Here is a 15,385-nt window from a genome sequence, read left to right on the forward strand (position 1 = left end):
TGTTATGAGATCATTGCCTGCCTCAGGTGAAGTGGCTGCTCTCTAAGGCAGCATTTACAGGATGCCTGCAGGGTGCGATCATATTTTAAACAGACACGTTCTATGGTTGAAACAATATACACACCCTTCTTCAGTTCTCCCTGACAATGCTTCCTTGAAATTCATATTATTCAGCTATGCTTGATTTTTAAGATACTTCAGGGGTCTATGTCACCTTCTGGGATTTTATTAATAGCATTACTTTTTAATGAGTCTTTTGAAGTCTCTTTCATTATAAACAGCCTGTTTTCCCCAGAGATAATAACTTGCAGTGCCAAATATTTGCATTTCACTTGAAACAAAACCAGGGTTTTGAATGTTTTAAATATAAGCAAATCTAATTCTCCTGTGTCTAGAGAAACTGTATAATGAACCATATGTATGTGGCTTAAGCAGACAGATGTGGAAGATTTCTCTCTTTCCTTTTATTTTTCCTTAAAAATGCTGGCTGAGCTCAAAATTGGCACTAAGTAGCAAATATATCTTCCCAGCCAACCAAACCACTGGAGCTGGAGTTGAACTGGGGGAGCTCACCCACTCCCATTTCTCAATGCTTTCAGTCTTTGCAATCAGATATTCTCTCTTAGGTGACTGACTTTTCAGGTCTTTGTAAAGTTGTGTCGATTTTAGTGGTTGACTTTTGGAGGAGATGGTTCCATGCATCTGGGTCATGCAGCGAGATGACCCCTAGCTGCTGACAGAGGGGTCATGAGCTGCCATCCCACTGCTGGAATTGGGCCTTCTTCTGGCGGTGGCCATATGGCTTTCTCTCTCATAACCCTCCCTACCTCAAGGCCAGCTTGACCTCTGGCTGGGGTTGCCGATATGGCCTTAACTGGGCTTCCTGCCTTTAGTCTTCCCCTTCTATTCTCCTCACTGTTTCTTTCTGAAACTCAAATCTGATTATTTCATTGTCCTGCTTAATAATTATCTGTGGCTCCCTATTGTCTTCTAGATAAAGCCTGTACCCCTTAACCTGGGCCTTCGTGATCTGGGCTCTACTTTCTGTCTGGATCATATTGAGGCATCTCCACTAACATTCACTCTGCACTGGCAGCCTATTCTATTTCTATATAGGCCAACCAAGCTACTTTCAGGAGATGGCCATTTTCTCTCATTTTTTGGTGTCTTTGAAAATGGTATTCATTTTGGTTGCCTTGCCCTGTGTGTTCTACGGCATTGCTTCTCAAACCTGAGTGTGCTTTGAATCATCTAGAGGGCTTGTTAAACCACAGATTCTTGGGCTCTGCTCCCAGACTGCATGATTCACCAGGTGCAGGATAGAGTCTGAGGTTCTGTATTTCTCAGAAGTCCCCAGGTGATGCTGAGGTGGGTGGTCTGGGTCCTGCATTTGAGTAGCAAAGCTCCAGAGAACCCTATCTTACCATAGCACTTACTTCACTGTTTTGAGATTGCCTGTTTGTCTTTCTCCCTCGCTAGACTCTAGGCTTCCTGGGAAAAATAACCTGTTTGTCCATCAGTGTATCCCTAGTGACTAGTATCTGGGATATTGTTGATGTTCAACAAGTATCTGTTGAATGAATGAGTGAGTGGGTCACTGTTTATGCAGCAAAGTTCAAGTCATTTTGCTTCTTGTAGTGGTTCAGCGTTCTTTTGGAATATTTCAGTCTAAGGGGATGTGAAATGTGATCTACCCCTTCCATATGCCCCTACCTGTCCCTGAAGCACTCACTGAATGGATATGGAACTTGAGAACTCCCCATAGAGATCAGAGACCATGGGTGAACTACAGGAAGACAGACAAGGACTTCTTTTGATAGGTCTCAAACTTTAAAATATGAAATGGGCTCATAGGTTTTCTTTCATTAGGCACAGCATAGTGTTTCTGCATCTCTTTCAATATAAGACATATCCCTGAACTTACTAGAGCCTGTCAGTAAGTGGACCTCACATTGCATTGTCGTATCTGTGATGTACCTGCTGGGGACAGTATGTAGAATAGAGTATATGATATGGTTCTAGCCCTCCAGGTTGAAACCTGAGTGATGATATTCAAGAGCACCTGAAATGTTGAAACTGTGTGATACTATAATTATAATAAGGATTCATATTTTTTAAGATGCTCAAATCACTTGGTTTATTGAGTCAATTAAAAACATGTAGTGAAGCAAGGAGAAAGAGATGGGGGTGGTTAACAAGCCAGTAGAAGGCCAACACTATGTATGAGTTACACAGTGTTCATATGCTGTGCCCTCTCTCTTTGTTGCAAGGCCTTTTTGGTTTTAGACAGCAGGAACTCTTCTTGCCAGCTTAAGTTTTCTTGGAAAGGAGGAGAGGTTGAGGTTCTCATGGGAATCTAAGAGATGAGAGACAAGGAGTGGCCCAGTGACTCTGGGGAGTGGGAGTTCTTGGTTGTTTGTGCTTGTTCTACCATACACAGGCCTTGCCCTCACTGCCTTGAGTTTGCTTTGCTATCCACTTGTCTTTTGGCTGCCAACAGCCATCCTCACTCCCTACTCTTTCTAATACTTCTCTATCTCACTGGTTCTGCTGATGCTTGGTTCTGGCTCCCTCCTGACCTTCACTCTAGGTTACGGTCCTGCTGTGCATCTGTTCATGGTCTGCTTTCTCTGCTTGTTGATCTTCATATTTCTTATCCACATCCCAAGAATGAGGAGTTGGCCTAAGTTGTTCTTGCTAGAGAAGAGCTTTCTATGCCAGAGTGTCCCAGAAGCCAGCAACTGTATGCCCACCCGCCCTGACTTGGACTCAATCAGGTGAGACCAGGTGTGAGGTGAATCTTGTGGTGCACGTGTGGCTGCCAAGCCTATCTTTGTAGCAGAGCTGGGATTGGGCAGTGCCTTCTAAAGTGGCTGTGGGCCTGGCAGGTACATTGGAGAGCCCTTTGGGGCAGTGGGACTAGAGCAGTGGGTAGGATTGAGCAGGCTGGGATTAGAAGAAGGGTGTTCTGGGAGGAGGTCACAAATCTGACCTATGAAGAGTGAGCACGTTGGCAATCAGAAGCCTGCCGAGAGTAAGCAAGGAGGAGGCTGGATTGTAAGGGCCGTAAAGGCAAGATGGAGGAGGTGGATTTTTTTTTATTAGGCAACAGGTCATCCTGTAAGCTTTTAAGGAGAGGAATCAATCACTTTCTCCTGTTCCTTCTTGATTCCTGCTGTCACAATAGACTTGAGACCTGCTAAGAGGCCACTGACTCCATTCAGGAGTGAGGTAATGTGGGAGAGGAAATAGAGTGAGCAGATGGTCATGGGACTGGAGAAAGAACAAACATAGGCTGACATTAACAACAACAACTGGATATGGCAGCTTCAGTTTGAGACAGGGAAGAAGTGTATTCTAGGGGAGTAGTAGCGTCCATGTCAGAACCAGGGAATGCAGCAGCCAACACCCAGCATGGAGATTTTGGTGCCTTCATTCACAGGGCAGCAGTGGGATGGAACTTTCCACCTGTGTCCTGCTGGCTTCATGAACCATCTCCGCCTGCTTAATTGTTCACTCATAAACATCCATTCTTGTCTATAAGCCGATGCCCAGCTTTATAGGTTCCTTTACTCCAGCTATTTCTGTCGGTGCCAACCTGGAGGGTAGTGCTCCTGTGAACTCTACACATTATAATCTGGCCAGGAACCAAATCCAGTGCATGCTGACACCCTCCACCCTGGGTTTCTGCCCTCGGAACTCAGTCAGACATCTGAGCTCCCTCAGAAAATGTTGCTAGAGCATTTGAATTTGGCTCTGGAATTTGATGGGAGCGATTTGGAAAGTTGTCTTCACATCATCCATCGGGTGCTCAGACTGACTTTTCATCTTCTTTGCTTTTTAAATTTATATTGTTTGTTTATTACGAGAATAATAGGGCGTTTCTGAAAACAATTCAGATGGATGCAACTCAATTTAAAAAAGACTTGATATGCAAGAGCCTGAGTTTGAACAACAGATACAAAAGAGGGCAGTTATTTGCTGACTGAAGGATATGGGCACATCCCTTAAGTTCTCTGAACGTCGGTTTCCTCATCTGGGAAAAGGCTAATAATACCTGCTTTGTCTACCTCTCAAGTGTTTTGAGATGCTCAGATGAGATAGGAGTGTGTGAAATGCTTTGTAAATTTCAAAGCTCTGTATGAATTTAAGGTATTAACTAATGGATAGTGGCTTCTGGGCATTTAAAAATGGTTTGGTTTATGTTTAGTGGAAACTCATCTAGTATGAAAATTTCAAAGATGACATCTCAAGGTTATAGCTCAAAATTTTGTGGTCTCATTTCTTCTCTGAACCTCCTCAGAGGAGAACCAGGTCTTCCTGGGAAGAATTACTTCCTGGAATGGGGTGTGTGTATGTTGGGGTAGGGGAAAGGGAGAAAAGATGATCTGGGGTCTTTTCTAGGGATAGTGAGTAGAATGCCCTCCTAATGATTAATTCCTTGATAGAGTGTTCAGAAGTGGGCAACTTGGTGGCTTATTAGTGGTAATACCTCTCCCTTTCTTTCCTAGTCTCCTTTTGTTGTGAAGGTTTACCCTCCTTGTGTTCACCTTTGGTGCCATGAAGGTGGCCCTTGGCAAGTAGCACCTCAGCCTTAGGTTAGATGGGAGGGCTGCAGCAAAGCCCTGGGCCTCTCCTCCCAGAATCACCATTTTTGCTTCTTTCCCCACTGCCTAGCAGAGCTGCCTTTTCTTCTGCATTACTACTTTGGTTCTCTGTATTCTTAAATCCTCAAATTTGGCTTGCCCGCCCCCTAGTGGCAGGTCTGATGCACCCCTTGTTACCCTGTTTGTTGTGGTATCGTGACAGCTGTTCTCTCCACCCAGCTCTATTACTAAGTGTTATCCCCAGTTCACAAATGTAGGGTGAGAGGTTCTATGATCCTGACTTGCCACTCAGGTAGGACCTGGGGAGGAGGGGTTTGAATGGGAAGTTTTGATTCTCAGATTTGTACAATGGAAATGCCTTAGAAAAAAAGATGGTGTGGTTATAGCTTTTCTAGATATTTTATAGTTTAAAAGAATCTAGATTATTTTACTATCTGTTCAGCTAATCTGAAGGATCAAAATGTGGTGAATATTTGAAGATAAGAATGATTGTCTTTTTTACTCTTTCTTCATCACATTGGAAAAACTTACTGAGTATTTAATATTTCATGCTCAGTACTGTTAACTTTGGAGAATACAAAAAAACAAATAAATAAAGCATGATGTCTGCCCATCAGAAGTTTACATTCTACTTACATTCTAGTTACAAGGTGTTTTACATTTATTCCCTTGAGGGAAAAATGTAAGTATAACACATGATAACTTCTATTGATGTTTAATATTTCTGCTTCATTTTACTAAAGACAGATTCTCTGAGCATTTGCTTGTTTACTTTTAAAGTCCTTTTCAGTGGAGAGAGAACCACAGGATAACAACAGTAATTACCCGGATGAACCCTGGAGGATAACAGAAGAGCAGCGAGAGTACTATGTTAATCAGTTCCGATCCCTTCAGCCCGACCCGAGTTCCTTCATTTCAGGTAACGAAGTCTCACGGTGAGAATGTGGGTACCACATCATTGTCTCACATAAATAACAAGACACATCTTGAGAAATAGTTCACACGAAATGAGTACGACAACCTTCTGTGATTGCAATTTGTTTTCCTCTAAGGTTGAATTTCCTATCAACTATAAACCCTGCAGGAAAACACTTGACAGTGACATTTGAAAAATAATGTTTCAGTTTCAAAAGGGTTAAATGGGATTTGGAGGAACCTGGTTCAGATCCTGGTGCTTATTAGCTGGAACAGTTCTTGGAATGATAGAGTGTGGCACCAAGGCGACACCTTTAATTGCTTACTCATTGAGGTAGAATTAGAGCAAAGTCGTAGTGTAGACTTCTAAAGAGTTAGTGTCAGAAGTCTCCTTATGTTATATATGCCTTAGAAGTTCAAATTCGTGCTCGTTTTCTTTGGCTCAATCTTTCTCCTCTGGTTTTTCTGAGAGAAATTAAAATATGGGAGGAAAATTGGCCAGCATTTTTATGTCCACATGTCGGTTTTTCTGGGTTGTCTTCAGAATTATATATTCCTGTTGGGTTAGCATGTAAAATTCAAGCTGAGAGGAATGGATTTAATTCCTGTGTGCCTGTGTTTTGTTGGGCTGAAGACTAAACAAGCAGTGAAATAGTAGAGTCTGGAAGAAAAATTCATAAAACTTTTTTTTAACATTTCAATTTTGAAGAATAATAATATGTCCTTAATAATTGTAACCTGACATATGGAAGTGTGGACTAAGACTAATTTTCTCTCGTGAAATAAGGTGTGTAATTGAAATATACATGTATAAATGCCCACATCATTTTCTGATTGGTAGTAATGGCTTTGTTGAAGGGAGAATGTTGTAGATACAATGAATTAATGTTGACAACTTGATTTAAAAAAAATAAGCAGAAACCCAGATTGCACATATTGACCACTTGCTAACTTTACCCACTGCTTAAGTGAGTTTTTTCACAATGTATGCAAATAATTAGACAAATACAAATTGCTAGTTGTTAAGAATGTTTTTATTTTTTCTTTTTATTTTGCAGAATTTCAAATATAGGTATAACTAGAGTGATTAGCATAACAAACCCCTATGTATGTGTCACACAGCCCCACCCATGTTGTTTTATCTATATCCTCTCTCAGCCCACATGATTGTGAAGCAGTCATCAGATCATTTCATTTGAAAATATTTCAGGATGTATCTCTAAAGATAAGGCCTCTTTTAAAAACATAGCCACAATTCATTGGCACACATTTAAAAAAAAAAGGAAGAACATAAATTCCTTAATATCATCAAGTCTTCATTGTTCAAATTTCCCTAATTGTCTCACAAATGCCTTTAAAAAAATTAGCTTGATCAAGGTTAAGTGGGGTTCATTTAGTGGAATTAGGTGATATCTCTTTTTAAAAACCATCTTTATCGAGATATTCACATACCATAAAATTCACTCATTTAAAGTGTGCAATTCACTGGTTTTAGTATATTCACAGTCTAAATTTAGAACACTTTCATTACCTCCCAATAAACCACCTACCTAGTTATTAGCAATTATTCCCCATTCCTGCTCTCCCCACCTCCCAGCCCTAGGTAACCACTAAACTACTTTCTCTCTCTATAGATTTGCCTGTTCTGGGCTTTTCATATAATTGAAATCATATAATAAATGAAGTCATATAATATGTGGTCTTTTGAGTCTGACCTCTTTCACTTAGCATAATGTTTTTGATGTTCATCCGTGTTGTACTATGTACCAGAAGTTCATTCCTTTTTATGGCTGAATAATTCTATTATGTGGATATACCACCTTTTATTTATCTATTTACCAGTTAATGGGCATTTGGGTTTCCACTTTTAGGCGATTAAGAATAATGCTGCTATGAATATTTGTGTACAAGTTTTTGTGTAGATGTATGTTTTTATTTCTCTTGGATGTATACCTGGAGTGGAATTGCTGGATCATCTGGTAACTCTATGTTTAACCATTTGAGGACCAGTCAGACTGTTTTCTAGAGTGTTGCACCATTTTACGTTGCCACCAGCAATGTATGAGGGTTCCAATTATTCCACATCCTTGTCAACACTTATTATCTGTCTTTTGATTATAGCCATCCTAGTTGGTGTGAAGTGGTATCTCTTTGTGGTTGTGATTAGCATTGCCCAGATGAATGATAATGAGCATATTTTCATGTTCTTATTGGCCATTTGCATATCTTCTTTGGGGAAATGTCTATTCAAATCCTTTGCCATTTTTTAAAATTATTATTGAGTGGTTAATTATGTATTCTAGATACAAGTTCCTTATTAGGTATATGATTTGCAAATACTTTTTTCCCTATCTGTGGCTTGTCTTTTTGTTTTCCTAATGGTGTCTTTTAGAACACAAAAGTTTTTAATTTTGATGATGTCCAGTCTGTTTTTTCTTTTATTGCTTGTTCTTTTGGTATCATATTGAAGAAATAATTGCCTAGTCCAAGATAAAGAAAATTTACATCTATATTTTCCTCTAAGAAGGAATGTATATTACAGGTTTATCTCTTACATTTGGGTCTTTGATCCATTTTAAGTTAATTTTTGTGTATGGTATGAGGTAGGGGTTCAAATTTGTTCTTTTGCATGTGAATATGCAGTTGTCCCAGCACCATTGTTGAAAAAACTATTTTTCCCCCATTTAATTGTGTTAGCATTCCTGTCAAAATTCATTTGACTGTAAATGTGAGGGTTTATTTCTGGATGTTAATTCTATTCCACTGATCTGTCTGTCCACCCTAATACCAGTATCACACTGTCTTGATTATGATAGTCAGTTTTGAAATTGGGAAGTGAGGGTTCTCTAACTTTGTTCTTTTCAGTTTTGTTTGATTTGATTTCAATTTTTAGGGATTGTGTTTTTAAAATTTTCTACTTATATAAAATATTTACATGGTTCTAAAGTCAAGTCTACAAAACAATCTACAAAGAAGTCTAGCTTCTATCCCTATCCCCTCTACCCTATTCCTTTCTTGCCCATATAGGTAACCACCTTTTTTTATTATTTGTCTACTTTTAAAAGTAAAAGCAGGGGCCGGCCTGGTGGCACAGCAGTTAAGTTCACACGTTCCGCTTGGGCAGTCCGGGGTTCGCCATTTCGGACCCTGGGTACGGACATAGCACTGCTTGGCAAGCCATGCCGTGGCAGGCATCCCACATATAAAGTAGAGGAAGACAGGCACAGATGTTAGCGCAGGGCCAGTCTTCCTCAGCAAAAAGAGGAGGATTGGCAGCAGATGTTAGCTCAGGACTAATCTTCCTCAAAAAAATAAATAAATAAAAGTAAATACATGTATGTATGTATCTATATGTATGTGTGTATTCTTGCTTTTTTCAATTAACAGTATATCCTGGTGATTACTCCATAGTCACATGTAGCATGAGATACATTTCCCATTCCCTTTTATAGCTGTGTACTACTAGTTTGCATGAATGTACAATCATTTATTCAGCCAGTCCCCTGTTGGGATTATTTCTATTCTTTTGCTATTCCAAATATTTCTCATGTAAATAGCCTTCTGCATATTGTCTTTTTATATTTTGCCAGCGTATCTTAGGATAATGTGATTTTACTAGATATTGTAAAACACCCCTTCATTGCGGTTGTGCCGTTTTGTCATCCCACCAGCACTATGTGAGATGCCTGTTTCCCCACAGTCTTGTTATCAGAACACGTTAGCTAACTTTTGAGTTTTTCCCCACCTGATAGGTGAGAGATCATATCTTTGTGTGGTTTTAATTTACAGATCTCTTATGAACAAGGTTGAACATTTTTTTATGTGATTGAGTCAGTTACATCTATTTCTGTGAACTCTCATAGCTCTACTCATTTTTATATTGTGTTACTGGTCTTTATTTTTTAAAGATCTATATGTATTCGATGTGTTAACATTTTATCACTGATATATCAATGCTGTGTGTAACTGTAGTTTACTGGGTTGAGAGACTCTATCCTTATAATAAAAAATCTGAGTCCATGTTTTGATGTTTGATTGCTGACAGCTTTTAAGCCTCACCTTTTCCTTTTCTGCCCCACGTATGGCTCTCCAGCAGGTCTGAAAATGGCTGGAGAGAACAAGGGCATGAGGCTGGCTTGAGGTTTCTATGGTGGTTGGGGTGGGGCTGGAGTGAAGGGTCCAGCTCATGGTTTGAACTTTTGTCAGCATCAAAGAGGGAGCATTCAGGCTTTCTCATCAGCTCCCTCCTCTGGCAGGTGGCAGCTGGGCCACAGTTGAACTTGTTAGCTCTCAGCTTCCCTATGGGCTCCACCTAACCTCTTTGAAACACCGTGGTACAACAATCTCTCTCTACTATGTGAAGTCCAGGCCAGGTCTCTAGTGGTGGGTTTGGGCCTACTGTGATTTGAAGAAAGGCTATCAAGGGAGAACAAGAATGACATGAGGGGAGGTTGTCTTTATATCTATAAAATAGGTAGTAAATAGGCTTTTAAGACATTTCTGACAAATGTTTGACAAGGTAGCTGCATTGATGGCCAGTAGTCGTATCTCAGCATTATTTCAGGATGCTTTTGGGGAGAAGGCTCATTGGTTTATAGGACACTTTGCCTTTGATCCTTAATAATGTATCAAAGGAAAATAAGTTTGCTTTAGGGTCCATTATAATCTTTTGTTTTAAGGCCAATTAGAAATTGTGACTGCTGTGGAATGACTTTAGACATTATCAGCTTAGAATAGAGCTTAGGGCTTTGATTTGACTATTCTTTGTATTAGAATTGAGAGGTTTGAACTGTGAAACTGTTGTAAGAGCTCAAAGCACAAAAGTTTCAATCTCAATAAGGATTGGGTCTAACATTCTAAGAGTTGGGGTTTGCAGCTATGTAACATGTAAAATGGAATGATTACCTAATTTCAATTAATATTGGTAAATTTACAATGAATAAAGTAGCAAGAGATTCCTGGATAAGTTTCTCAAAGAGCCATCAAGAGATCTTAAATCTCACCAAAACTCTTTCCCAAGACAGCTGTCGTATCTCTGTGTGATGATATTAATGGTGTTAGTTTTCTTCTTTTGTTCTCTTTTCTATCATGATCATGTATTACTTTCTCACCTTTTCATTAAAAGTACTTGACAGATTTTTACTTAATTTTGAAATTTGTCTTCTGAACTTTTAGCAAAATTTTGCAGATTTGTGGTAAAAATGAAGCAGGAATTCATATAATTTGCATGTCATAATAAGTATTATGTCATTGCTTCTTTTGCCCTGTTCTAATTTACATATTCTTTTAAAAGCTGTTTACGTGTTGTTTTTAGCCACATGATTTGTAGTTGCCTTAATGAATAAATGTTGTGTTTATGGTTACATGGTAGTGATTGCTGAATGAAAAAATGGTGATCCATTGACATTAACTATAAAAGCTACTCTAGATAAGTAATTAAGGATTTATTTAAACAATGGCTCTTGACAGGTTCTGTGGCCAAGAACTTCTTCACCAAATCAAAGCTTTCCATTCCAGAACTCTCCTATATATGGTAAGTACAATTAATGCACATACTATGAAACTGTCATACATACATATCCTTTAGCTCCTACTATTACTTTTTTTGTGTGTGAGGAAGATTGGCTCTGAGCTAACATCTGTTGCCAATCTCCCTCTTTTTTTTTTTCCTCCCCAAAGCCCCAGTACATAGCTGCATATCCTAGTTGTAAGTCATTCTAGTTCTTCTATGTGGGACACTGCCACAGCATGGCTTGATGAGTGGTGTGTAGGCCTGCACCCAGGATCTAAACCAGGAACCCTGGGCTGCCGAAGCAGAGCGTGTGAACTTAACCACTATGCCACTGGGCTGGCCTCTACTGTTAGATTTTTAAAAGTCTTATTTTTTGAATTTTTTTTTAACAGACTAAGGGAGTGAATAGAATGTAGATTTTTGTTGCTATGAAGATTAAGTCATTATATGAAAAGCACAATGAACAGTGTCTGGCACATAGTGCACACTATACATGTTAGCTATTATTTAAAAAGTAATTTCCTAATTATTATCCTCATCTAGATCCCTTTTTAGTCTAAGAAGTTGTGTGCGATATGAGAATTTCCAACTTGCATATTTTATTTGCAGATTTTTCTTCTTGGTGTGATGCAAGTAAACAGACTACCTATAATATTTTATGAGGCCAGGTGAACAGAAGGTCCACACATGTTTTGGAATTAAGTTAAATTTGACTATCCTACCTGCCTCTGAGCTTCCTAAATGTAGCTGGTATTTATCAGCTGGGCCCTAGTTCAGACTCGCAGCTGTGGCATGCACTACACCTTGCTGTCGAGCAAGCTGCAGCCCTGACTCCAGAAGGCTGTGCCAGGACCATCCAGATGGCTCTATTTGCATTTATGAGAATGCTCAGTGCCTCTGTAAATCCTGCCTGTATGTGGGCTCTTCTTACTCAAGACCGGGTGGGAGACCATGCTGCTATAAATATATGATTAAAACTTTGGAATATTTATGTACAACTTTTTTCATAAAGATTAACAAAAATTACTATAGGATTTAAAATTGCTTGTCATGTTTTGTGCATCTTATTGGAAAACTATTCTAACAACACTTGTGCATGCTAGTGTATCTGGGCTTCTGAACTGGATTTAGATTCTTCGGCAATATATTCTAGTGTAATTTTTTTTTTTTTTTACAACAAGCCTTATGTTAGAGTTTTAAAGCTAGGGGAAAAAATTATCATTTTGAAAAGAAAATGTTCTGTTTTGGCAGAATTCCCAGTCTTAACATTATCAGCACGAGGCTTCCTATCTTTTTCTCAAGACATATCTGTGGAAGCTGAATGGTATTCTCTGCATCCAGCCTTTGAAACAGTTCCCTGACTCCTCACCCTGGAGAGCTGCTATTTCAGGGCTGGTACATTCTAAAATATTTGAGGGGGAGGAGGATGTGAATGGTCCAAAGGAAAGTTGTGGAGCTTACTTTAGATACTTTTTTCTTTCAAGTAGTAACACCTTTCTAGTACAATTTTATATGTCTTATCTCTCTGCTTGTCCTAACACAAGTATACTTGTCTCTGTACACCTACGAGACTGGTTGAGCTTATGGGGTCTTAGTTACTTTGGCAAATAGGTTTCTTTTGTGCTCAGTAAATGGGTCTATGCCTTTCATTGGGAAACAATGACTGAAGGGAAGATAAGCCTTTTCAAGACTCTCCCTTTCTGTCTTATGTGGTTCCAGCCTTCCCTGGTTGCTAGTTTTATCTGAAAACATAGTTCAACCAGTGTTTATTGAGCTTACTTGTGTTTTCCCAGGAGGGAATTCTCAAGCAAATTTTTGTTAGAACATTTACGTGACTTGAAAAGTACAAGGTTTTTCCTTAAAGCTGAAAAATGAAGCACCTATTTCTGAGCTCTGGTAACTATATAATGGCTGGGACAACTGTGAAAGGGCTGAGACCAACCCTTCCTTTGATTGTTTTGAGCACCATGTCTGGAGCTCTTCACACCTCGCATTTACTGAATGACTGTCAACTACAGTGGAATTCTGGGCATCGTTTTCCTTTTTGTGCCATAGTTTCTTGTCTTGTGTACTCAGTGTTGTAAAACAGACCTACCAGAGAACGTGAAGAATTTAAAATTTTATTTATAAAGTGCCACTGATGCCAGTGCTGTCGATCAGCATTCTTCTTCCTCCACTTGGCTCCCTGAGATTTCAAATGGGTTTGGCTAGGAGGGTTTGGGGACCCTGCAGGGCCGCCACCAGAGAGCTTAGGAGTTGTGTTTGCATGTTTGAGGCTGAATAACTTTTCCTCTGAGTTCTGTGTTAGGTACTCATCACATCTGTTATATTAAGGGAACTGAGTGATGCCGACTGCGATGGAGCCCTGACCCTGCCTGAGTTTTGTGCTGCGTTTCATCTCATTGTGGCCCGGAAGAACGGCTACCCACTGCCTGAGGGCCTACCTCCAACTCTGCAGCCAGAGTACCTCCAAGCAGGTAAGGCCTCATCAGAAATCCTAAACCTTAGGCTTTTTTTAGTCCAGGCCTTATAAAGAACTTTTGTTTCTTAAGATGGTGTCCAGCTGCTTTGGGGATTCCTTTGTATCTACAATTATTGTCTTTTAAATGATATTAGACTTTCACATCTTATGATGTGAGTAATAGGGATGATCTGGGTAAATGTGAGTCATCTGTTACCCCCATTCTAGTGCTCTGGATGGATTTGAACCAAAGTCACTTGCGCTTTCACGAAGATTGTGGAGTAGGCAGGTGCTGAACCTCCCAGCTGATAGAAAATGAAGAAGATCTTCCTATAGAGCCAAGTGCTGACTTGGAGTCTTTAGGCATGTTTCAGTGTACCCATGTAGTCTTGGGCAATGGAATGGAATAGAACTCTTACACCTAATGAAAAAATTAAAAAAGTACATGCAGTGAAATGTGCGATGTGCTGTAGTCTTAAATGTACATGTGATGAATTTTTACATGTGTGTACACCATATAACTGCAATCAGATAAAGATATAGAACATTCCAGCACACTGGAAGGTTGGAATAGAACTCTCTTTGTCTTTCTCCTTAATAAAACAATTACCCCCAAACCCTTTGGATAGGAAAGAGTCATGGTGAGTCCAACATTTCTATCAATTCTTTTTGGATGTTTGGGAAAATTAATAATGTCTCTTGCCTTTTTCAAAGGCAGTGATCTGATTTCTGTTACTCAGAGAAGTATAGCTTCCATTGAAAGGGTCCAGAAACAGCTGGTGCTTTCAACAACCTTTCTTACTTTTTAGAGAAGGTCTCTTAGAAACATGAGAACTTAGTCATGGATGATTATTGGCAAGAGGGAGCAGTGTCTAAAGAAAATGTGATTAGTCATTAATAGAGTATGAATTTTTTCATTAAATCTGGAAAATACCTTAGATTACCTTGTCTTGTCTCCTTCTCATAACGACACTAGATTCAAAGTGGCCAATGACTTGTGTAAGTCAGTCTTGGGGTTTCTGACTCTTAAATAAAAAGTCTATCACTTTCTGTATTAGGTAGTGGGGAGGTGGACATGGAGGCTCAACCAAAGGGAAGAGACCCAGTATGTGGCTGATGCTGGTGAGAGGTAAACATGTTGAGGGAAGAGTGACCCGTTCTGGGATCTTCCCCAAAAGTCCCCATAAAAATGTATGAAGGAGAGAGTTCAGAGACCAAAAGCTACTACTCATTTCAGAGCTTGGACTTGGCTAATAGCTGCTTTCTGACTATATCAGGCTGTGACTCCAGCCTGCTACCCTTCCTTACAGGCTTGGGGAGACCTTCATGGGTCACCAGGAACTTGTTTGCAATTGAGCAGCATGACAAACTGCTCTGTTTCCTCTTTGGTTTCTATCTTTCCATCTTTATTTCTCTCTCCTTTCTTTCTCTCACTCTGTTTATCCTAGATTGAGGCAAAGAAGCGCGAATAGTCCTGAGGCTATCTTGGCAACCACATGGCTCCCATAACCAAGTCAGTGCAGGCTCATTCAGGAACCCCTTCTCCTGGGAGCGAGGCCACGTGGGGCTTTGTCTCTCTCTAATCGGGATGAACAGCTCACCAAAGGTCTGCTCCAGGGCTATTTAGTTTTATTTAATACTCTCACTGTTTCCTCTTTTGAGCCCTGGGGAGAGTCCTGGGTAACCTCATCTCCCATGTTCACACTTAACTTTCCACTTTTGGGTCTTGATTAATACTGTTCTGTTGTTCTGATGCAGGATGGCCATGGAATCTATGCCAGGTGTTATGATTCCTTGTAGAGAAGTCACTTTGTAGGTGTCCAAGTGTTTCATGGACTGTTTCAAAAGTCACTGATAAAATTTTTGAAAACCTGAAAGCCCCAAGTAAAA

The 15,385-nt window shown here is 39.8% G+C and overlaps 1 protein-coding gene across 18 annotated transcripts in view; it reads left to right on the plus strand.

Annotated features, from left to right (window-relative positions):
- REPS2 (RALBP1 associated Eps domain containing 2) overlaps positions 1-15,385 on the plus strand; it is a 245,308-nt gene that overhangs the window by 131,019 nt on the left and 98,904 nt on the right. For all 18 annotated transcript variants that reach the window (XR_011499666.1, XM_070502324.1, XM_070502328.1 and 15 more), the window contains 3 exons: positions 5,388-5,526; positions 10,992-11,055; positions 13,369-13,511. Coding sequence is in view for 17 of the 18 variants with exons in the window: in XM_070502324.1 (XP_070358425.1) it covers positions 5,388-5,526; positions 10,992-11,055; positions 13,369-13,511 (346 nt within the window). In the remaining variant the exon portion in view is untranslated. The remainder of the gene's footprint in view (positions 1-5,387; positions 5,527-10,991; positions 11,056-13,368; positions 13,512-15,385) is intronic.

Source organism: Equus asinus, chromosome X (genome assembly GCF_041296235.1).
Source record: "Equus asinus isolate D_3611 breed Donkey chromosome X, EquAss-T2T_v2, whole genome shotgun sequence".
NCBI classification, from domain to species: domain Eukaryota; kingdom Metazoa; phylum Chordata; class Mammalia; order Perissodactyla; family Equidae; genus Equus; species Equus asinus.